At 42.4% G+C, this 24,727-nt stretch overlaps 1 protein-coding gene across 2 annotated transcripts; it reads left to right on the top strand.

Annotated features, from left to right (window-relative positions):
- Nucleotides 1–2,966: 2,966 nt before the first annotated feature.
- F2R (coagulation factor II thrombin receptor) lies at nt 2,967–24,108 on the top strand. Of its 2 annotated transcripts, none has more exons than XM_027100792.1 (2): nt 2,967–3,230; nt 20,787–24,108. In XM_027100792.1, the coding sequence occupies exons 1-2, from the start codon at nt 3,143–3,145 to the stop codon at nt 21,980–21,982; spliced, it is 1,284 nt and encodes a 427-aa protein (XP_026956593.1). In that variant the 5' UTR covers nt 2,967–3,142; the 3' UTR covers nt 21,983–24,108. The 2 variants fall into 2 exon arrangements, with proteins under 2 accessions (XP_026956593.1, XP_026956594.1); XM_027100793.1 differs by lacking the exon at nt 2,967–3,230 and adding an exon at nt 18,768–20,083.
- Nucleotides 24,109–24,727: the final 619 nt, after the last annotated feature.

Below are 24,727 nucleotides of genomic sequence, written 5' to 3'. Positions count from 1 at the left end.
CCATATATTTGTGTTAGCATACGGTATTTATTTTTCTCTTTCTGACTTACTTCACTCTGTATGACAGTCTCTAGGTCCTTCCACCTCACTACAAATAACTCAATTTCATTTCTTTTTATGGCTGAGTAACATTCCTTGTATATATGTGCCACATCTTCTTTATCCATTCATCTGTCGATGGACACTTAGGTTGCTTCCATGTCCTGGCTATTGTAAATAGAGCTGCAATGAACATTGTGGTACCTGACTCTTTTTTTTGTTTTGTTTTGTTTTGTTTTTTGCGATATGCAGGCCTCTCACTGTTGTGGCCTCTCCCGTTGCGGAGTACAGGCTCTGGACGCGCAGGTTCAGTGGCCATGGCTCACGGGCCCAGCCGCTCCGCGGCATGTGGGATCTTCCCGGACGGGGGCATGAACACATGTCCCCTGCATCGGCAGGCGGACTCTCAATCACTGCGCCACCAGGGAAGCCCTACATGACTCTTTTTGAATTATGGTTTTCTCAGGGTATATGCCCAGTAGTGGGATTGCTGGGTCATATGGTAGTTCTATTTTTAGTTTTTTAAGGAACCTCCATACTGTTTTTCACGGTGGCTGTATCATTTTACATTCCCACCAACAGGGCAAGAGGGTTCCCTTTTCTCCACACCCTCTCCAGCATTTGTTTGTAGATTTTCGGATGATGGCCATTCTGACTGGTGTGAGGTGATACCTCATTGTAGTTTTTATTTACGTTTCTCTAATGATTAGTGATATTGAGCATCCTTTCATGTAAAACCACTGTTTTTGAAGGTAAGTTCACTTTCTGGTGGCTGCTCAGCTAGCAATCCACAATCTTTACAGAACACTAAAGTGAGGAAGAAATACCTCATTCTGTTCCACTCTCCTCCTTTGTTCCGTGTATTGAAGCCCCACTATCATGGATACTTTAGTTAATGTGCACAAAGAATTTATTTAAGCATTTCATTCTTTCAGCAGCCCTCTTTTTGTCACTAGAGGTACATGCTGTTCTAATAATGAAGCAAAAAAAAAAAATTCCTTTTAAACTTTAGTTTTAGAAAATGGTTAAAACATTTTCCAGCAATGAAACAGATAAAATTTAAAAGTATAGTCAGAGTACTCCATTCTTAAGGCTATACATACGTATATACTTGTATGTGATTACAATTTCTTGAATGATGGACAGAAACTTTTAACAGTGGTCATCAAGCAGATGTGGTTCTTAGAAGGGAAGGCTGAAGACACTTTTACTTTTCATTTTATATCCTTGAACTGTTACAATATTGTGCCACATATATTAATTACTTTTATATTTTTACCCTGTATTTGATTGATTCTGAGATGGCCTTTCTTCGTGTTTAAACAGTCCTGCAATTGAGATGCATCTTACAAGCAATGGTATGTCACAGTTTAATTGGCACCATTGTTTTCCTTGCTTGCGGTACATAAATCGAAATGACGTTTTGAAATCAATGGCGTCTTAGGGTTGATAAAAAAGAAATAGTATGTTGATAGAGAATGGAGAAATATCTAATTTTAATGATTCACAACTACTCTTGGATATGTTTTCCTCCGAGAATTGAATAAGCAATTTTTTAAAAAATAGCGTTAATGAATTGGGTTATTCGGTAATTTACTGAGCAACTTCTATGTACAAGAAGACGCTGTGTTCTGAGGATGATGAGGGGGAATACAGGGAAGAAGGAGATGGTCTCTGCTGTATTTTCTCCACTGGTTTAAGTGTCAGGGCTCTCCTTGGGGAATGATACTGCGCGAAATTCCCTTTTTAGAAAGCTTAGAAACCTGACCAGTGACTCTCAATAGCAGTTTATCAGACCCAGGGTGCAGAACACACCCCGACATCTGGGAGGAGAAGGGGCTGCGGGTAAACTTTCCCAGAAACGGCCCGTTGAGGGGACCCATTTCCCTTTGCGGTCTGAAAGACGCGCTCACTAGATATGCTCTCTAAACAAAATAATCTGCGGGCTCCTCCCTGCGGAGCCTCAGCCGCGCTGTCCCCCAGGGGCCCCTCAGCCAGAGGCTCGAGTGCCCTCCCCCTCTTGACTTGAATTTGGCCGAACTCCATTAAACTCGGGTCGCAGCGTGCAGAAAGTGTGAGTTACCTGGGCACTTCGCCCTCCGGGCATCCCGCTCGCAGGAGACGCCCAAGTACTGCCCGGCGCGTGGGGAAAGCCCAGCCCGCCCGCCTTCCGGAAAAGGCCGCGCAGGTGGATGCGCAGCGCGGCTGAGAGCTCTGGATAGAGGCAGAAAGTTGCAGCCGTGCCCGAGTGCGAACGCGGAGAACCTGTTCTTGGTACTGGATGATTGTATCCACTCGCAGTCATTGTGTCGAAGAAATAAGTGTCCGACGTATGAAATAGCTAAGTAGGGAAACAAAGGGAAGCGAGTAAGAAACGTCAAGAATTCTGTTCAAAGCTAAGAGCCCCTTCTCATCAGCAGGCAACCCTGTCTCTACAGTATAAACTTTTAAATTCAGTATCCCCAAATTACAAAAACACAAGTCACTTTCAAACTTGTAGCTGAACGCCGAATTTTCAAACGCGGCGCATTGCTCGGCCTGAGGTCCGGCCCGAAGGCAGGGAGGGGCGCATCCCTGATCGGAGGTTCTCTGCCAATGTCTTTGCTCCCCGAGAGCAAAGGTTCCCACCAGACTGAGTTACTGGTAGCTTCGCGGGTCCAAGGCGAAGGCCAAGGAAACAACGTCTCAGTTGCGGGGCAGTGTCTAGCAGCCGGGGCGCTGGGCGGCCGGCGCACCGGGAGAGAGGGCTGGCTAGGTCGCCGAGCCCCGTGGGTGGCCCAGAGACTGCAGAGGGACCGGCGGGCGGCGGCCGCGTCGAGGCGCACACTCGACGCCAGGGGGCGCCCTTTCCGGCCCGGCGGCCGCGCACCCCGCCCCCGCCCGCGCCCACCGCCCCTTGTCCTGCCCAGCGCCGCTAGACACGCCGAGCAGCCTCCTCCTGCCCAGCGGCTAGCGCTGTGTCTGCCCGCCCCTGCCGCCCTCCGGACCCTGCGCGAGGAGGGCGTGGAGGGAGGGAGCGTGCGGCCCGAGCCTCCCGGCGGCGGGGCCCGTCTCCCGGAGCAGTGCCGCACCGACCGCGCCGAACGCCCTGAGCCTCCGGACAATGGGACCGCGGTGGCTGCTGCTCGTCGCCGCGGGGCTCAGTCTATGCGGCCCCTTGCTGTCGGCCCGCGCCCGAGGCCCCAAACCAGGTGAGAGTTGACCCCGGCATTCCCTCCCTGTCCCCACCCCCGGCCTCGTAGCCCGGGCTTCCTCGGGAATGGGGCGGGCGGGAGGAGGAGGGACGCTGCTGCTCCGGGACTCAGTGGGTGCCCCTGACTGCGCCTTAGGGCTGAGATCGGAGTCTCCCCAACTCATATCCAGGTGGGGTGCCCGTCCCACCCCCGCTGCGGGCTCAGCTGATGCCCCTTTGCACTGGGTTTTGGAGGATGCAGCCGGCCCCGCGGCAGGGTTTTGGATATGGAGGAGGAGCGGGGTCGGATTTTCTTGGGGAAGCCTGCGGGACCTCGTTGCATTTGTTGTCACTGTGTGGCCTGTTTCTCCCAGGACCACCCCAAAAAGAAAGGGTTTCACGTTGCTCCACCATTAAACGTTCCGGGTTTTTCAAGACGCGGTCGAGAACCGCTCCCGCTGAAGTTTTGTCTTGTTGGAATTGTTTTTCTTGCACAGTTTGCAGGCCAGGAAAGTGTTGTAGAGAAAAGCTTAGTGCCTTGGCCCGCTTAGTAGAAAACCACAGGCCTTGTGTGCAGGCGGCGGACATGGTGCGGGATGTTGGGTGCTAACAGGATAGCCACGAGGCGGTGGCGGCGCTTGGGAGGCTTTGTTTGTTTGTTCTCTAGAACCCAGTCTTCTAAGCTTCCAATTGAGTTGAGGAAAGAGATCCCCTCCTCAGAATCCGGCTCCCTCAGACACTATGGGATGAAACCATTTCAGTTTCTGATCTGCCGGGAGCAGGAGGTTTCTCACCTAGAATACATTCATTAATAATAGTGTGTATTTTTAAGTATCTGACTGCGTGAGCAAATAAATGTATTTTCCAACCTCTCGCTCTTAAAGCAGGGCGGAGAAGTTGCTTTTAGCCTGTAAAAACCCTAGTTAAAAAGGGAGGGGGAGGCTTCCCTGGTGGCGCTAGTGGTTGAGAGTCCGCCTGCCGATGCAGGGGACATGGGTTCGTGCCCCGGTACGGGAAGATCCCACCTGCCGTGGAGCGGCTGGGCCCGTGAGCCGTGGCCGCTGAGCCTGCGCGTCCGGAGCCTGTGCTCCGCAACGGGAGAGGCCACAACAGTGAGAGGCCCGCGTACCACAAAAAACAAAAAACAAAAAACAAAAAAGGGGGGGAGGGGGGAAATGTTTTCATTTCTTTGTAGCAATAGTACTTTGTAAGCTTTCAGCCCCCTTTTTTCACTTAGAAACAAATTCTAGCTGTTTTTCTTATTATCTGTGAAAGACTGTGTACTCTGTATTGTTTTCACACCAGAAAGAGTGTAGGCGTATGGAAATTAAGAGGTGACAAGAGACAGCATTTTCCCTGCTCTCCATGTTTGCTCAGGGTGAGTTTTGAGGTGATGCTTTTAGGAACACTAAGAGGCCCGCATAGGAACCCAAAGATTTTTGGCCTGTGTTAGCTAGAGAAGTCAAGACTGCTGTTTCTGCCACACTTCTTACTTTTTCGTCAACCCGAGTGGGATGTGCTAGGATGCACAGAGCTGGCATAGGCAGAAAGAGAACTGAATAACATTGGCTGATTTATCTACCCTGGATTCTGGGACCACTTTGGGTGGGAGAGAAGAAAAGAGGATGAGAGAAGAAAAGGAACTCATGTTAAGTGTCATATTCTGAGAAAAAAAAAAGCCATATTCTGGGTCAAACCCTGGCCCCAGAGGCATTTTCAGTTCACATTATCTCATTTCACCCTCTCAAATGTTTATCCCCTTTTGCTGATTCTGAAATTAAGTCTCAGAGATGATGCACCCAAATTCCAAATGGAGGAGGGGGTCCTGGATGCAAGGAATAAGTGAGGCTTTGTCTTTGGAGTTTTAAATCACTAATAAAATCAACCAAAAATAGGTCTGCTTTTTATTATCACCGTGCACCCGCAATTCTAAACAGTGTCTGTCTTAAGCAGCTCTATGTGATGTGAGGAGCTGAGAGACCCCAGCTATAGGAAATGCCTCCAGGACTGGCCCTGCCCACCAGTGTGAGCTTTCTTGAAGCACCCTCGGGCTTTTTGTCCCCCCAGCCCCACCCCACCCCCTGCTCATTTTGGCATTTCCTGCATTGTCACTTTGTGAGTATGTCGTCTCCCAGGCTAAGGTTATAAGGTTATCCCTGTGGAGTCTAGAACAGATATTCACTCAGCAGATACTTGTTGAGAAATTCCTAAGTTCATTAACCAGTTTACATTCCTTTGTCCAGGCAATTTAAGTGAGATGCTTTCATCAAAGAGTGTCAGTGTCCTAGAGGTGATGTTCATAAATTCTATAAAGATCTGGAGAGTGAAAGGTACCAGAACAGCTGATGGTGACTGTGGCAGAGGGGTTTGGATGGGAGATTCTGTGTACTACCTTCCTATCCACAGGGTCAAGCTCAATTCCCTAGCATAGAGGGAGGTGCCCCTTCCCTTGCAGGATGGGTCCCTAGCCTTGTCCAGCCTCCCTTATTACAGAGCCTCCCCTATTACATAGCCTGTTACATTACCTGTACTTCACCCGGCCCCCACCCTCTAGTTCAACCTGCAATGTAGAACTTTCTCTGTCCCCTGGCCACTCCCTCTGGCCAAAATGCCCTTCCCACACCCCACGTGTTCACATTTAATTAAAAACAGCCACCTGGTATCAAGAACCTACTACAGCCAACACCCTGCTTAGGTACATGACACACACTACCTTACTTATTCCTCTAGCCACCCTTTGAGTAGATGTCATCCCCATTCTACAGGTAAGGAAACTGAGGTTAAGTCACAAGTGCAATTAAGTGGAACTGGGATTTGATCACAGGCCTTTCTTTCCTAAGTGCAAGCTTTCTCTACCACCCAATGTAGAGGGGAAGCCATCCAGACACCCCACCCCTATCCCCACACCCCGGCCAACAGCAGAGAAGTAATCCTGCTGTGCTTCTCAGAACCCCTGGAAGGCAAAGTCTGTGCCCCGTTGGCTTGGCAGCCCATGCACAGAGGTGTTTAGTAAACATGAATGCATGGATTGTGGTATCCTGCCATTTACTTTCTGAAGCAGATGATAAGGCAGTCTATGAATAGATCCCTATCATGAATGTGCCAATTAATTGGCTGTTACTGAGAGGCTGTGGTCTTCAGCCCAACAAAAGGCACAAAACTGGACAGTGATGCTGCTTTAAGCCAACCAAAAACCTCTGAAAGTCAAATTTCTTATGAATCAGTAAGTACTTTTCTACACAGGGAATATAGCCAATATTTTATAATAATTGTAAATGGAAAGTAACCTTTAAAAATGGTATGAAAAAGTAAAAAGATTAAATTGTGACAAAAGAATTAAAGAAAAATAATTGCATAAAACAATATAAAATTGTACTATTGAGCATATGACCTAGAAATGTAATATATATTTGACAATAACCGTGCAAAGAAGGGGCATAGAATGAAGCTATGTTGGAGTTAGGAATTGACACTAGATGGTAATTTGAATCCACAGAAAGAAATGAAGAGAATCAAAATGGGAAATAAGATTAATATCAAAATAAACTCTATAAATATCAAAATCAATTAATTAATTAAAACTGAGGTGAAATCTACATAGCATAAAATTAACCTATTTTTTTTTTTTTTTGCGGTACGCGGGCCTCTCACCGCTGTGGCCTCTCCCGTTGCGGAGCACAGGCTCCAGACGCCCAGGCTCAGCGGCCATGGCTCACGGGCCCAGCCGCTCCGCAGCATGTGGGATCTTCCCGGACCGGGGCACGAACCCGTGTCCCCTGCATCGGCAGGTGGACTCTCAACCACTGTGCCACCAGGGAAGCCCAAATTAACCATTTTTAAGCATACAATTTAGTGGTATTTAATACATTTACAATGTTGTACACCTACCACCTCTATCTAGTTCCAGAACATTTTCATCACCTCAAAAGGAAACCCGGTCTCCATCAAGTACTCAGCCCTCACCCTCCCTACCCCCAACCCCTGGCAGCTACCAATTTGCTTATTGTTTCTCTGGGTTTACCTCTTCTCCATATTTCACATGAATGGAATCATACAATGTTTGGCCTTTTGTATCTGGGGAACTATATCCCTTTTACTATGGGATACTTACAAAAACCCCAGAAGCATCATTAGGAACCACGGCCTTGGTTTATTTTTGACTGTGATGCTAGTATCAAGGACTCACAGTTTCAACATTGAGCATTTTCTGTTTGTTTCCCTTTTTTGTGGTTTCTTTCATTCTGCCTTTCACCCTCTCATGCTTATGCCTAAAACTGTCAGAGTATATAACTCTCTAGATTGAGCTTCCCCCGGACACTCTCTCCCACATTGACCTTGGGATAAGGCTTGGAAAAACCCAGGAAGTTACACCTCCTTTTCCTCCAATGCCAAGGCATCCAGTGATGTTTTGCCGCTTAAAAGGCCATTACGGTCCTTTATACGTTTATTTGCTTTCAAAAGAACCTGCTGTTGGAAATAACAGGAATAATCTGAAATTTGCGCTTCAAAACACATTTATTGAACTTTAGGAAAGGACATAATCTAATCTCATCTATTTATATTTCAAGTCTATGGTGGATTAGAAGTCAGGTATTATGGTATATTAAAGGAGTGTTTTCCAGTATTTTCTTTTTTGCTGACCAGCCGTAAGAACTGTAAGAAATACGCTTTACATGATGACACAATTGCTGCCTATGTGTGTAATAACTATCCGTGGGCAATCATAGTGTATAGAAACGGAAGTTTTACTAACCAGTACTAACCTTTACCACAGGCTATGCATTCCAATATTTTCTGCACTATTCTATCTTTAAAAAATCTTGTTAAAGTCCTGTAAATTGATTTCATAAGCACTGTCAATTCTCTGCCATCATTTAAAACCTAGTGCAGCAGGTGCAGTGCACTGTTCTGCAGTTACCACAACTGAAGTACTTTTTGGCTTTACAAAAAGAGTTCTACTTTCCAGGAAGTGCTGTTTATGATGGTTTCTATCATATCTAGAACATAATTTGTTTCAGTTCAGGTTTACAAACTTAAGTAGAACTTGGGCGGGGTTGGAGAGTGGAGACAGCTTGGTTCCGGGGGAATTGGTGATTACAAACATCCTTTACTGTGAATTAGTTTTCCTTTCAGCTCTTCTTGGAGAGTAGAGAGCAGTGTTCCCAGGACACTGGGCTCAGGGCCTGTAACTTTGGGTGGAGAACAGGCCTGGAGGAAGGGGGAGAGCCAGGGAATCAGAGTCCTTCCCAGAGAGGCCTGCTAGTGTTCTGACCCCACAAGTCAGGCCCTGGCCTTCAGGAGGGGACCCACACACTTCTTAGTGCCTGCAATGGCCTTGGGTGCACTGACATTTACATTTTCTGGTTGCCTTTACTTCCTGTAACCTCCGCTCTCCCAGCTTTCCCCCCCCGGTTTGCTTTCCTATGCTCCCTGTGGAGTCCCTGCTGCAGAAGGTGGGATGGGAGGAGAGGCAACCTCATATACTGGCGATCTCTTCTTCACTCTGCAGCCAGTGTTTACCTTAGTCTACCTTTAATTCTGGCTTTTCCGTAAGAGGTTTTTGTTCACTTACTTGCTCTTACTCTGCTGCATTTGGGACAATATTTTAAAAATTTGTTTCTCCGTTTAGTCCTTGAACATCTCTTTACTACATCTGTCCTGTGAGGACTGGGTTGTTGGCATGTGGCTGGTGTGTCACCAAGGTCAGCAGGACTCCTGATTCCCAAGCAACACCTGTGCACATCATCAACTGAACTTATACATTCACATGGCCATGTCCTGCCTGCTATAGTTCAAAAGGGTGGGTAGATTCATTTGTTTGGTGAAATGCTTAGAGAAAAAAAAGTAGTACTCTTTTAGGAGTAGGTCCTGAATTCACAACTTTTTTAGAGACAGGGTAAGGTGGTGTGGTTCAAAGGGTATGAGCTTTAGAACCAGGCAGATCTGGATTCAGATCCCAGCTCCTTCACTTCCTAGCTATGTGACGTTGGATTAGTTACTTAGCCTCTCTGTGCCTCCATGTTGTCCATAAAATGGGGGTTATAATGCTTATCTTGTAAAAATGTTACAGTTACATGAGGTAAGTTAAGCGAAGTACCTGGCACATAGTAGGTGGTCGACAAATGTTAAGTGTTCTTCATATACCAACTCCTCCATATTCCAGAAAAACCTTGGAGGGGTTGGTATCAAATGAATTCTCTCAGTGTAAAACTATGTTCATACAAACATTCAAGAACTTTTCCCCCCTCAAAACTAAGACAAACAAAAGCAAAAACTGTTGTCCTTAGTTTTTTTTGTTTGCTTGTTTGTTTGTTTTTTATCCCTCCAATTGTTCTACGTTCAATCTTTCTTTTTCTTTTTTTAATTTTTGAATTTTATTTATTTTTTTATACAGCAGGTTCTTATTAGTCATCAATTTTATACACGTCAGTGTATACATGTCAATCCCAATCTCCCAATTCATCACACCACAATCCCCACCCCCCCGCTGCTTTACCCGCTTCATGTCCATATGTTTGTTCTCTACATCTGTGTTTCTATTTCGGCCCTGCAAACTGGTTCACCCGTACCATTTTTCTAGGTTCCACATATATGCGTTAATATACGATATTTGTTTTTCTCTTTCTGACTTACTTCACTCTGTATGACAGTCTCTAGATCCATCCATGTCTCAACAAATGACCCAATTTCGTTCCTTTTTATGGTTGAGTAATATTCCATTGTATATATGAACCACATCTTCTTTATCCATTCATCTGTCAGTAGACATTTAGGTTGCTTCCATGACCTGACTATCGTAAATAGTGCTGCAATGAACACTGGGGCACATGTGTCTTTTTGAATTGTGGTTTTCTCTGGGTATATGCCCAGTAGTGGGATTGCAGAATCATATGGTAATTCTATTTTTAGTTTTTTAAGGAACCTCCATACTGTTCTCCATAGTGGCTGTATCAATTTACATTCCCACCAACAGTGCAATAGGGTTCCCTTTTCACCATACCCTCTCCAGCATTTGTTGTTTGTAGATTTTCTGATGAAGCCCATTCTAACTGGTGTGAGGTGATACCTCACTGTAGTTTTGATTTGCATTTCTCTAATAATTAGTGATGTTGAGCAGCTTATCATGTGCTTTTTGGCCATCTGTGTGTCTTCTTTGGAGAAATGTCTATTTAGGTCTTCTGCCCATTTTTGGATTGGGTGGTTTGTTTTTTTAATATTGAGCTGCATGAGCTATTTATGTATTTTGGAGATTAATCCTTTGTTGATTCGTTTGCAAATATTTTCTCCCATTCTGAGGGTTATCTTTTCATCTTATTTATGGTTTCGTTTGCTGTGCAAAAGCTTTTAAGTTACATTAGGTCCCATTTATTTTTGTTTTTATTTCCATTACTCTAGGAGGTGGAGCAAAAAAGATCTTGCTGTGATTTATGTCAAAGAGTGTTCTTCCTATGTTTTCCTCTAGGAGGTTTATAGTGTCATGTCTTACATTTAGGTCTCTGATCCATTTTTTTTTTTTTTTTTTTTTTTTTTGCGGCACGCGGGCCTCTCACTGTCGCGGCCTCTCCCGCTGCGAGCACAGGCTCCGGATGCGCAGGCCCAGCGGCCACGGCCCGCGGGCCCAGCCGCTCCGCGTTACGCGGGATCGTCCCGGACCAGGAAACAAACCCACGCCTCCTGCACCGGCAGGCGGACTCCCAACCACGGCACCACCAGGGAAACCCTCTCTAATCCATTTTGAGTTTATTTTTGTGTATGGTGTTAGGGAGTGTTCTAATTTCATTCTTTTACATGTAGCTGTCCAGTTTTCCCAGCACCACTTACTGAAGAGACTGTCTTTTCTCCATTGTATATCCTTGCCTCCTTTGTCATAGATTAGTTGACCATAGGTGCGTGGGTTTACCTCTGGGATTTCTATCTTGCTCTATTCATCTATGTTTCTGTTTTTGTGCCAGTACCTTATTGTCTTGATTACTGTAGCTTTGTAGTAGAGTCTGAAGTCAGGGAGCCTGATTCCTCCAACTCTGTTTTTTTCCCTCAAGGCTGCTTTGCCTATTCAGGGTCTTTTGTGTCTCCATACAAATTTTAAGATTTTTTGTTCTACTTCCGTAAAAAATGCCATTGGTAATTTGATGGGCATTGCATTGAATCTGTAGATTGCTTTGGGTAGTATAGTCATTTTCACATTATTGATTCTTCCAATCCAAGAACATGGTATATATCTCCATCTGTTGGTATCATCCTTAATTTCTTTCATCAGTGTCTTATAGTTTTCTGCATACAGGTCTTTTGTCTCCTTAGGTTTATTCCTAGGTATTTTATTCTTTTTGTTGCAGTGACAAATGGGAGTGTTTCCTTAATTTCTCTTTCAGATTTTTCATCATTAGTGTATAGGAATGCAAGAGATCTCTGTGCATTAATTCTGTATCCTGCAACTTTACCAAATTCATTGATTAGCTCTAGTAGTTTTCTGGTGGCATCTTTAGGATTCTCTATGTATAGTATCATGTCATCTGCAAACAGTGACAGTTTTACTTCTTCTTTTCCAATTTGTATTCCTTTTATTTCTTTTTCTTATCTGATTGCCATGGCTAGGACTTCCAAAACTATGTTGAATAATAGTGGTGAGAGTGGACAACCTTGTCTTCTTCCTGATCTTAGAGGAAATGCTTTCAGTTTTTCACCATTGAGACTGATGTTTGCTGTGGGTTTGTCATATATGGCCTTTATTATGTTGAGGTAGTTTCCCTCTATGTCCACTTTCTGGAGAGTTTTTATCATAAATGGGTGTTGAATTTTGTCAAAAGCTTTCTCTGCATCTATTGAGATGATCATATGATTTTTTTTTCTTCAATTTAATATGATTTGTCACATTGATTGATTTGCATATATTGAAGAATCCTTGCATCCCCGGGAAAAATCCCACTTGATCATGGTATATGATCCTTTTAATGTGTTGTTGGATTCTGTTTGCTAGTATTTTGTTGAGGACTTTTGCATCTATATTCATCAATGATACTGGTCTGTAATTTTCTTCTTTTGTAGTACCTTTGTCTGGTTTTGGTATCAGGGTGATTGTGGCCTCAGAATGAGTTTGGGAGTGTTCCTCCCTCTGCAATTTTCTGGAAGAGTTTGAGAAGGATGGGTGTTAGCTCTTCTCTAAATGTTTGATAGAATTCACCTGTGAAGCCATCTGGTCCTGGACTTTTGTTTGTTGGAAGATTTTTAATCACAGTTTCAATTTCATTACTTGTGATTAGTCTGTTCATATTTTCTATTTCTTCCTGGTTCAGTCTTGGAAGGTTATACCTTTCTAAGAATTTGTCCATTTCTTCCAGGTTGGCCATTTTATTGGCATAGAGTTGCTTGTAGTAGTCTCTTAGGATGCTTTGTATTTCTTCAGTGTCTGTTGTTAGTAACTTCTCCTTTTTCATTTCTAATTTTATTGATTTGAGTCCTCTCCCTCTTTTTCTTGATGAGTCTGGCTAATGGTTTATCAATTTTGTTTATCTTCTCAAAAAAACAGCATTTAGTTTTATTGATCTTTGCTGTTGTTTTCTTTGTTTCTATTTCATTTATTTCTGCTCTGATCTTTATGATTTCTTTCCTTCTGCTAACTTTGGGTTTTGTTTGTTCTTCTTTCTCTAGTTCCTTTAGGTGTAAGGTTAGCTTGTTTATTTGAGATTTTTCTTTTTCTTCAAGTAGGCTTGTATAGCTATAAACTTCCCCCTTAGAACTGCTTTTGCTGCATCCCATAGGTTTTGGATTGTCGTGCTTTCATTGTCATTTGTCTCTAGGTATTTTTTTATTTCTTCAGTGATCTCTTGGTTATTTAGTAACGTATTGTTTAGCCTCCATGTGCTTGTGTTTTTAACTTTTTTTTCCCTGTAATTCATTTCTAATCTCATAGCATTGTGGTCAGAAAAGATGCTTGATATGATTTCAATTTTCTTAAATTTACTGAGGCTTGATTTGTGACCCAAGATGTGATCTATCCTGTAGAATGTTCCATGCACACTTGAGAAGAAAGTGTAGTCTGCTGTTTTTGGATGGAATGTCCTATAAATATCAATCAAATCTATCTGGTCTGTTGTGTGATTTCAAGCTTCTGTTTCCTTATTTATTTTCATTTTGGATGATCTGTCCATTGGTGTAAGTGAGGTGTTAAAGTCCCCCACTATTATTGTGTTACTGTCGATTTCCCCTTTTATAGCTGTTAGCAGTTGCCTTATGTATTGAGGTGCTCCTATGTTGGGTGCGTATATATTTATAATTGTTATATCTTCTTCCTGGATTGATCCCTTGATAATTATGTAGTGTCCTTCCTTGTCTCTTGTAACATTCTTTATTTTAAAGTCTATTTTATCTGATATGAGTATAGCTACTCCAGCTTTCTTTTGGTTTCCATTTGCATGGAATATCTTTTTCCATCCCCTCACTTTCAGTCTGTATGTGTCCCTAGGTCTGTAGTGGGTCTCTTGTAGACAGCATATAGATGAGTCTTGTTTTCATATTCATTCAGCAAGCCTGTGTCTTTTGGTTGGAGCATTTAATCCACTGACGTTTAAGGTAATTATCGATATGTATGTTCCTGTGACCATTTTCTTAATTGTTTTGGGTTTGTTTTTGTAGGTCCTTTCCTTCTCTTGCCAGTTAGAGAAGTTCCTTTAGCATTTGTTGAAGAGCTGGTTTGGTGGTGCTGAATTCTCTTAGCTTTTGCTTGTCTGTAAAGCTTTTGATTTGTCCATCGAATCTGAATGAGATCCTTGCCAGGTAGAGTAATCTTTGTTGTATGTTCTTCACTTTCATCACTTTAAGTATATCATACCACTCTCTTCTGGCTTGTAGAGTTTCTGCTGAGGAATCAGCTGTTAACCTTATGGGAGCTCCCTTGTATGTTATTTGTCATTTTTCCCTTGCTGCTTTCAATAATTTTTCTTTGTCTTTAATTTTTGCCAATTTGATTACTATGTGTCTTGGCATGTTTCTCCTAGGGTTTATCCTGTATGGACCTCGCTGCGCTTCTTGGACTTGGGTGGCTATTTCCTTTCCCACGTTAGGGAAGTTTTCGACTATAATCTCTTCAAATATTTTCTCAGGTCCTTTCTCTCTCTCTTCTCCTTCTGGGACCCCTATAATGCGAATGTTGTTGCATTTAATGTTGTCCCAGAGGTCTCTTAGGCTGTCTTCATTTCTTTTCATTCTATTTTCTTTATTCTCTTCCGCAGCGGTCAATTCCACCATTCTGTCTTCCAGGTCATTTATCCGTTCTTGTGCCTCCATTATTCTGCTATTGATTCCTTCTAGTGTATTTTTCCTTTCAGTTATTGTATTGTTCATCTCTGTTTGTTTGTTCTTTAATTCTTTGTTAAACATTTCTTGCATCTTCTTGATCTTTGCCTCCATTCTTTTTCCGAGGTCCTGGATCATCTTCACTATCATTATTCTGAATTCTTTTTCTGGAAGGTTGCCTATCTCTACTTCACTGAGTTGTTTTTCTGGGGTTTTATCTTGTTCCTTCATCTGGTACATAGCCCTCTGCCTTTTCATCTTGTCTATCTTTCTGTGAATGTGGGTTTTGTTCCACAGGCTGCAGGATTGTAGTTCTTCTTGCTTCTGCTGTCTCCCCTCTGGTGGATCTGTTGTCCTTAGTTTTTAGTGGCAAGTAAATGTGCATAAAATATTTGCTTTTCTTTTTCTTCTTTTTTTTTTTTTTTTTACTTTTCATTATGGAAATTTTCAAACATACCAAAGTGGACAGTGCAGTTACCCCCTATATGTTGTTTTATCTGTATCCTCACTTTCATCCTCCCCAAATGGACAATTTTAAAGCAAATCCCAGACATTGTATCATTTCATCCATGAATGCCTCAGTATATATCCTTAGAAATAAGAACTCTTTTCTTCACGTAACCACAATACCATTATAACACCTAAAAAAATGGACAATTTCTTAATATCATGTACTATTCAGTCGGTGTTCACATTTTACTGATTGTCTCATAAATGCTTTTTACAGTTGATTTATTTGAATCAGGGTCAAACACGGCCCACTGTTGCATTAGGTAGATGTGTCTCTTAAATCTTTTAGTCTGTAGTGGTTTTCCCTCTCCTCCTGTTTCAAGGCTGTTTGTCAGAGAAACAGGATCATTCGTCTTCTAGACTTTTCTACATACTGGATCTGGCCAGCTGCATCTTGTAGGGGTGTTCAACATGCCCTTCTGTCCTCTGTGTTTTCTGTAATGTGGTCCATCTGGAGGCTTAACCTGATCCAAGTTTGTTTTTCTGCAAGACTACCTGAGCAGTGGTGCTGTGTACACACCTGTTTCATCACCTCAAGATTGTCTCTCTTTTTGAGATTTTAAGGTTACTCATTGGACTCAGGTGTTGTCAGGTGATCCACTTGTTAGAAAGTTCCCTATCACCTATCCTTTCACCTAACGTTTTTAGCAACAACTGATGACCATTGTACTAAATCTGATTTCACTAAGAGCTTTAAGATGCGTTTCTAAATCTGTTACTGTTTCTGTGTTTATGAGCTGGAATTATTTTATAAAATAGAAATTTCCTTCATTGACTATTTGGTTTCCCTGAAATATTTTGCTTATAGAAAAGGCAAGATAAATGCTTGAACCTTGCTTTTATTTACCAATTTTCAGACTGGGTCCCCTCATTTCCTCCAACAGTGACAAAAAAGGTTTTATTTTCCTTTGAGCATCATTATGAACTCATAGATCTTAACAAATATGACATGTTTCCAGTGTTTCCATTCATTTCCATCATTATTCTCTTAATGATTTTTGGCCAATGGGGAGCTCTCTTTGGATCGACTTCAGAGTCTTTCTGACCTGACCCGAATATTCTTTGAAGACGTTCAAGACTCCTCTTGTGTCTTTCCTCCCCCCAGATCCGGAACCAGCCATTTCTTTAAGGAGCACTTCTTTTCATGGTGTGCGTTTGCATTTGAGACAGTGGAGTATTCCTGTAATGTTGCTGCTTTCTGCTTGGAGTTAGTATGTTTCCATCATTTTTCCATCATCCTCTTTATTTCTCTTTAACCTGTAGTGTTGAGTCGCTCGTGAAGAAATGCAGGGGGTACATCTCTCGTGCTCTGTGTGTGAATGTAGGCGAGGTCCTGGGACCTCTGCTTTCTTAATTCCCAGAAAGCATGAGCCCTACAGGCCAGTGCTCTGAGTGGGAACCCAGGCTGGCATGTTGTGGGAGGATGAAATGGTATAAATAACTTCCAGGATCACATGGGACCTTGAGGGAGCATCTGGTCACCACTCTGCTTCCAAGGCCAGATCTCGTCAAAGTCAGAAAAAGCACTGTGCCTGACTAACTAATTTTTAAAAATCTTCAGAGTTAGAGTCCACATTTAAGCTCGTTAGCAATATGCTATGGTCAACAACAAAATTACTCTAGAGCCATTTTAGAGAAACCTAAATCAAGTGAAACTTAGCAACAAGTATGAGAACCAATTTTAGGACCTGACTTAGTTTGTTTTTTTTTTTTTTTTAAACCATAACTTAAGAATAAAAACACAGATGTGCTACAAGAGCTTTTTGTACGCTGACGGGCACTTTCTCCTTGACCTATGAGTTGGGCTAGGACTAAAGGAAAAGCAAGATACCCAAACTCAAATTTCAACCTAAGGGGCTTGAGCTAGTTGGATTTATCTAGTCACCTGGAATTGGTTTTGTTCTTTCTTTGATGTTGGTATATAGTTAAACAAACAAACAAAATTCGCTGACATTCTGTAATCCCACAAAAGCCAAAATATCAAACCTATGGTGGCAAGAAAAGGTGATACCTTAGGTAATGATATTTAATCAAGGGATTATGCATTCTCCCTGGGCTCCAGCCTATAAAATGTCATGTTCCAGTGGGTATAATGTTTCTGTCATAAACACCATACTGCCCAAGAAGGCCTAGCCAGGGAAGAAATTTTTGAAAACAAATACTCATTCCCAAAGTATTAAATACAGGGTAAAGCCTAATGAGAGTTTAATTTTCAGACCAAGTGATGGCGTCTAAGAGCTTAGTTGTGAGCGTTCAGTAGTTTTCAAGAGGTGTCACTCCTCTAGGTCATGTCCTGACGCTCACGTGTGTGTGCACACATGCGTGCCTGCACTTTTCTCCCTTCCATGCGTGACAAGAGTCCTCATTCTGGCCAGGTCCCCAAAGCTACAGCAGAGAGTCATGTTGTTTTAAGGTTCCTGTGGGTCAGCGTTTTTTTGAGGACACATATCTTTGTGGCCTTAAAATGCCAGAACTCATTCATTCTTTTCTTCCGCTTCCCACACATTCTTGACCTTGAGGGTAGCCTCACTTCCCACAGGGGCCGTTGTACCAGGGTCAGGCCCCCATGTGACTGGATCAAGATGCAGAGAGTGAATTAGATGCCTCGAAAGGGGAAGGAAGCGATACTTCGGGAAAAGGTTGATAAACCAAACAGTGCTAAATGTTTAGGAAGGGAAGAGGGACAGATTCCATTTTAATTTAAAATGATTGAGAGTGAGCAAAAAGCAAACCACATTGAAGTGATAGGGGAAGAAGAATAATTTCTTACACTGATTAATTTTTGAAGTTTACAAAGTGAACATATATCCTATTTAACATGTGATGCTCCTGGCTGCCAGATTTGTAGGCCAGACAGGTATTGGGATCCCATTTTAATGATTCTGAGACTGAGTTCAGAGCAGTTAAGTGATTCCTGGTAGAGCCAGTATTAGAATGCAAATCCATGATTAAAAGCCAACTTAAGGTCCATACCTACCACATGTGGGGCAGGGTACTGGAGACTCAGAGTTAAATAGGAACAGTTTCCTACCCTTGGGGAACAATCTAGCTGTGTATGTGTACTCAGAGGCTCATCACTGCAGATTGGTTTTTTATTAATTTTTATTGGAGTATAGTTGCTTTACAATGTTGTGTTAGTTTCTGCTGTACAGCAAAGTGAATCAGCTATACGTATACATATATTCCCACTGTTTTGGATTTCCTTCCCATTTAGGTCACCACAGAGCATTGAGTAGAGTTCCCTGTGCTATACAGTAGGTTCTCATTAGTTATCTATTTTATACATAGTAGTGTATATATGTCGATCCCAATCTCCCAATTCATCCCATCCCCGCCTTCCCTCCTTGGTATTCATACATTTGTTCTTTACGTCTGTGAAAATGATACAGATCACTGCAGATTTTTTGTTCTTCCCCTGTGACAGATCTGCCAGATCACCCCTTTACCCTCAGGGGACCCACTCATGCTCTTGCTGAGGTCATCTGACCTCAAGTTTTCACTACCAGGCCCTGTTCTACTGTGTATCGGTTGGTGCTACTCTAGGTTTGCTTTTCATTTTGGAAATGGATGCCAGTTTATTGTATTTTATTTTCTAGCTCTAGAATTTCCATTGGTTGGTTTCGTTGCTATTTTCTGTTTTTTCATTCATTTCAATGAAATCTTTTTCTTCCCTTCATTGAGCATAGTTGCAACATACCCTTTAAAATCCTTATCTGCTAATTCCAACATCCAGGTCATCTTGGGATTGGTTTCCATTGATTGTCCTTTTCTCTTGCGACTGGGTCACACTTTCCTGATTCTCTTTATATCGAATGATTTTGAATTGTCTGCTGGACATTATCGTACTGTAAAGACTCAAGATTTTGTTTTATTTCTCCAAAGAATGTTGGTGTTTTTGCTTTAGCAGGAAGTTAATTTGGTTGAACTCAAACTGCAAACGTTTCCTCTTGAGCAAGAAGTTCAAATAACACTTCCGTTCTTTTAACACATTATTGACCCGGGGATTTTTGCAGAAACTAACACCTGTGGCCAAAATACATCTCCAGTCAAAAATGTGTTAACTCTAGCAGTTAACTCTGCTTCACATCTTCCTTGAGTGTGCAGGTTCTAGAGTCAACCCAAGCCTGGGGCAGAATTTGCACTGGAATTTGGTGCTCTCTCTATCCCTCTCTGAATTTTTCTTTTCTGAGATTCTCTCCTCACTTTCCAGTGATTGTAGTTGCCCTGAACTCTGTCCTCTGGTTCTTCAGGCAATAGAGACTATGGGTTTTCTATCTGAGTTTCAACCATCTTTTGTGGCACTGACTTTGGCCTTCTCTCAAGCTAAAAGCCACTGAAAACAAGAAACCCATCGGTTGCCATCCTTTCTTTGAAGATCCATCCTTCCCCTCCCTGACATGACCCTGTGAACCTAAATAACTTCAGGTCATTGATTTGGCAGAGGAAAGGGATCCAGAGTTTTTTGTAATTTTTGTCTAGGGTCTTGTAGGACCCTACAGAAGCAGAACTATCTCTTTTATTGCATTGTGCCTCTCTGTGTAAGTTTTTGTTTGCAGGAAGGTTCCACTACTGAAAAATAAAACTGAAAGCTTAAAAATCCACTGTACTTACCCAATTTCCGGCCAGTTTTCATTCCTCTAACGTCACTTCTGAGTGACGTGTGTATCCAGCCTTTGTGGCCAGTGCCTCCAGGGATAGAAACCTCATCCTTTTCCCCCTGTGGTTTCTCTCCCCACTCCTCAGCTTGCCAAGGCCCAGCACAGGCTCTCTCTGTCTGAGTCTCCTCAGTGACAGAATGTTAGCAAAGCTCCTGGGAAGGAAAAGCTGGTTGAGTTCCAGTTGCTAAGTGCTGCATTTCTTTGATGAACATTTCACACGGATGTTTTTGGTGGAGGAGGGTAATAAAAGAAGGACGTTTGCAACTGACTTCTGGTTGATACTCAAAAGAGCCTGGTTGGCCTGGCATCTGCCTGCGTGCATGTGGCATTTTGGAACTGAGCTGAGGAAGGCCACTGGCCTAGGACCTCTGCTCCACTGGCCCGCTAAGGAAGGAGACAGGAAGATGACGGTGTGGTAGGTACCTTGTGGTGACATTAGACGATAACCTGAGACTGTGGCTTGGACCCAAATATGACGAGAGATTTGCGACATTCTACTGTGTAAACCAACTGAAGCTAGTAAAGGACAGCTACTGTCACATGGATAACGGTCATGGAAATGGGTGCCCTCGGTCCTACTCAAGTTCACCTGTAGCTCCGTAACCTTTAAGATGTTCCCTCAACTTTCTATGTGGACTTTTCCACAAGGAAGAACGGATTTCAAGGGGTGGCCACAAGCTAAATGGAGAAAATGTATACATGCAGACATACGGACGAAAGAGAAGTCACATAGCCTGGGAGTGATTTGTTTATATAGACAGTGGCTCGTATAGAAAAGAAGTTACGGCTCTTTTCTTTCACATCACGTCCTCAGCCTTTCCTGATGTCTGCAGATCTCTGAAAGTGTATCGTTCACCTCATATCTCTGAGGAGCAGAGTCTGAAAAGGGTTTGCTGTGTCAGAACAAAATGTGGTACACTACTTCGAGTTAGCTAATTCCCTGATAAAGTCTGTGGTCCCCTTGGGTATCACCTGCTCCTAAAGTCTGTGATCCCCTTGAGTATCACCTGCTCCTTACCACCCACTCTCCCAGGAAGAAAACAAAAAGCAAAAGTAAAGTGTACCCTCTCCTTGTCTCTTTTGCCTTTGTAATTCGTTTTAAAATTTTTACTTTTCAGAGTCAGAAGCAACAAATGATACTCTGGGTCCCCGGACATTTTTTCTCAGGAATCCCAATGATGTATTTGAACCAATCCCACTGAAGGAGGATGAGGACCAAAATGAAAGTGAATTCACAGAAGACAGATTAAGCTCCGGCAACAGAAGCAGTCCTCCTCAAAAATCACCCCCCGAGTTCATCTCAAAAGATGCCTCAGGATATCTGACCAGCACCTGGTTGACGCTCTTTATCCCCTCCGTCTACACCGGCGTGTTCCTCGTCAGCCTTCCTCTGAACATCATGGCCATCGTCGTGTTCACCTTGAAGATGAAGATCAAGAAGCCCGCCGTGGTGTACATGCTGCACCTGGCCATGGCAGACGTGCTCTTTGTGTCTGTGCTCCCGTTTAAGATCAGCTACTACTTTTCCGGAAGTGACTGGAGATTCGGGTCTGCCATGTGCCGCTTCATCACCGCTGCGTTCTACTGTAACATGTATGCCTCTATCATGCTCATGACGGTCATCAGCATTGACCGGTTCCTGGCTGTGGTATACCCCATGCAGTCGCTCTCCTGGCGTACTCTGGGGAGGGCTTCCTTTACCTGTCTGGCCATCTGGGCCATGGCCATCGCGGGGGTGGTACCTCTGCTTCTCAAGGAGCAGACCACCCAGGTCCCGGGGCTCAACATAACCACCTGTCACGATGTGCTCAACCAAACGCTGCTCGAAGGCTACTACTCATATTACTTCTCGGCCTTCTCTGCCATCTTCTTTTTTGTGCCGTTGATCATTTCCACAGTCTGTTACGTGTCTATCATCCGATCTCTTAGCTCTTCCACGGTTGCCAACCAGAGCAAGAAGTCCCGGGCTTTGTTCTTGTCAGCTGCTGTTTTCTGCATCTTCGTCCTTTGCTTTGGACCCACAAACATCCTGCTGATTCTACATTACGCATTCCTTTCCCATAATTCCATGACAGAGGCTGCCTACTTTGCCTACCTCCTGTGTGTCTGTGTCAGCAGCATAAGCTGTTGCGTTGACCCCTTGATTTACTACTATGCTTCCTCTGAGTGCCAGAGGTACCTCTACAGTATCTTATGCTGCAAAGAAAGTTCAGATCCCAGCAGTTATAACAGCAGCGGTCAGTTGATGGCAAGTAAAATGGACACCTGCTCTAGTAACCTGAATAGCAGCGTGTACAAAAAGCTGTTAACTTAGGAAAAGGGACCGACAGTGAGTTAAAAAGAAAATGTTAAAAAAGCAAATAACCTGAGGATTCTACTTAGTCCCTGACAAAAAGTATTTACTTTACCATCTAAAACAACAAATGTATGATGTGCATGCCTCCTTATGAGAGCCATTAAGCATATATATTTGTTAGTTACAGGAAAAAAAAATAACAGGAATAGAAAACAATGTTATTACAAGAGAGTGTTACAACAAGAACTGAAATGTCACTTTTTTCGTAAATTTACGTGATGTATTTTAGATATATGTGTGTGTATATGTGTACTTATACACATATACTTGTATCATTTGCAGTGCAGTATAGAATAGGCACTTTGAAACCCTCTCTTTTTTTCACCAGAGATTATGGAAGTAAACTCTGATTCTCTGATTCCATATGCAAAGTTTAGGCTAGAGTTTAGCCCTGAACATCTGAAGAAGTCCATCAATAGTGAGGGATTCTACAGTTTGTACTTATACAACTTTTGCCAATAAGTGTTTTGAAATTGTCCAACAGCAATGTTTAAGTTATTGAGGGATGAGACTTAGTACTATCTGTGTGTAGAGAAAGTTCAGCTGTTTTTCATGTTAAATGTATCAAAGTTTGAATTCTAAAAATTATTAGAACAGATAATATGGGTAGCATTTTTGCTGTTTTACACGCCGTGTGTGTAAACTAAGAATGAGCAGAGGTCCCACCAGTGACCTGAGGCTGGCTTTCAAAGCACCGTGCCCCCAAATGAAGGACTCCAAGCAGTAGATACAAGACGGGGCCAGTTCAGAGCGATCAGGACCACCGTGTTTGCTATCTCCTGCTGGGATTCCCTCAAGGATTGGCCGTGCGCTTATCATGTTTATTAGAAGTTGGTGAAGTAGGATGTGCTATCCCAAGAGATAATGGATATAAAAGACTGCCCATTTTAAGAATGGAGAAAGAAGGCACGTTCACTTCTAGCAGTTATGCTGCAAGGACCATTCCCAGGTGGAAACACCTATATAGCAAACATGGACACCCATCGTGTGCTCTAAGCACTCTAATGGGTGCTGGGCAAATAGAGTTGAGTCAGACTGAAACCTGCTCTCAAGAATAACAAAGTGGGCCGATACACAGAGTGGGACGTGGGAAAGAAACACATCATTAGGTAAAGAAGTGCTTTTAGCCAGATGTCACCAAGCAAGTTCCACATAATCCTGGCAGGTAAAGAACTTTGAACATTTGGGTTACTTCTTCCTGTGGTTATAACTTGAGATAAACATAATATAGTACAGGAAGCGTGTTTTTAAAAATAACTACTTCAGTAACAGAATATGAAATGTTTTATTACAATGTTATTCAAGCAAGATAAAAATTATAAATTCTGTACATAATATGATCGCCAATCTATGTATCAACATGCAAACAAAGTTTTACATAAAAGAGATTGAAAAAAATAAACCAAAATGACAACTAAGGATAAAAAAAGATTAAGTCCTTCAGTCTGTCTTAATTGGGCCCTATTTACAAATGTTTTGTTCAATAAATTACTCAAGTCAGATTGTTAAAACATTAATTATGTTAGTCGGATTAGAAATGGCAGAAGAAAATGGAATTGACTTTGAAATCCAGGAAAATTATTCTCTATTTTCCATTCACTTTTCTTAAGAGTTAATGAGATGATTTTACCAGCTATGATGAGTATCAAGTACAGAATATCCTCATGTATTTGAGAAAATAATTTGAAAATTAGGTTGAATTATATCTTTTTTTCCTTATGAAAAAATGTTGGCGTTTTAAACAAACAAAAAGAGTAGAAACTTGTAAGGCAAGTACTTACCTATTTAAAAGAGCAAATTGTTTCCAAATGCCATAGAACGATTTACATAAAAGTATGTCTTGTAAGTAGAAGCTAACATTGTTTTTATTAATTTAGTTACGATATTCATTTTATCCAACTTAGTGGAGATATACTGTCATTGTTCATTCATTCTGTTTATATTAAAATACCTCTGACTTAATAAGACTCATTACTGTATTATCAGTATGTACTTATAATAAAATATTACATCACTGTTTTTATGTTCTTTTTTTAAAAAAATGTATGTAACCTCTATTAATAAACCTGAAAGTTTGCTTGGTATCTGTTTGGAATAAGATTTTATTGTATCTTTAGAGCCTGTCAGGAAGGCCAGTCTAAGGATTTAGCTGAACAGCGGTTAATGAAGAGGTGATTTGCAGAGGCATGGCCAGGGTTAAGGGAACCAACAAGAGCTGGTGAAGCACCCCAGGGCCTAGCAATTAGGGAAAGCTGTTACCACCCCAGGCCTAAAACGAGTGGAGGAGGGAATACACAGACCTCCGCTCCCCCCACCCTCTGATCTCTTGCTGATGCCTCCCCATTGCTCCTGATTTTAACTTACCCCAGAGGTCAAGGGAACCTGGGTGATGGAGCCCATAAAGGTCAGCTTCTTGGGGCACAGAGAATGAAACTCGAAGAAAAAAAAAGGCACAATCTACCAAAGGCATTGGGTGATTAGATCTCTGTGTCTTTTTTTTTCAATCCGTTCTTAGGAAAATTCAAGGTTATGTCACTGAGAACATGCTCAGATTCCTGGGTTATGAGCATCGTGGATAGAGTCTGCAGTTGTTTTGTTTGTTTGTTTTTTATTGGAGAGTAGTTGATTTACAATGTTGTGTTTGTTTCAGGTATACAGCAAAGTGAATCAGTTATACATATACATATATCTACTCTTTATTTA

The sequence above is a fragment of the Aethalodelphis obliquidens genome, unplaced genomic scaffold, assembly GCF_003676395.1.
Source record: "Aethalodelphis obliquidens isolate GAN/ISIS:26980383/991018 unplaced genomic scaffold, ASM367639v1 scaffold4, whole genome shotgun sequence".
Taxonomy (NCBI): domain Eukaryota; kingdom Metazoa; phylum Chordata; class Mammalia; order Artiodactyla; family Delphinidae; genus Aethalodelphis; species Aethalodelphis obliquidens.
This window is presented reverse-complemented; position numbering and strand designations above follow the sequence as displayed.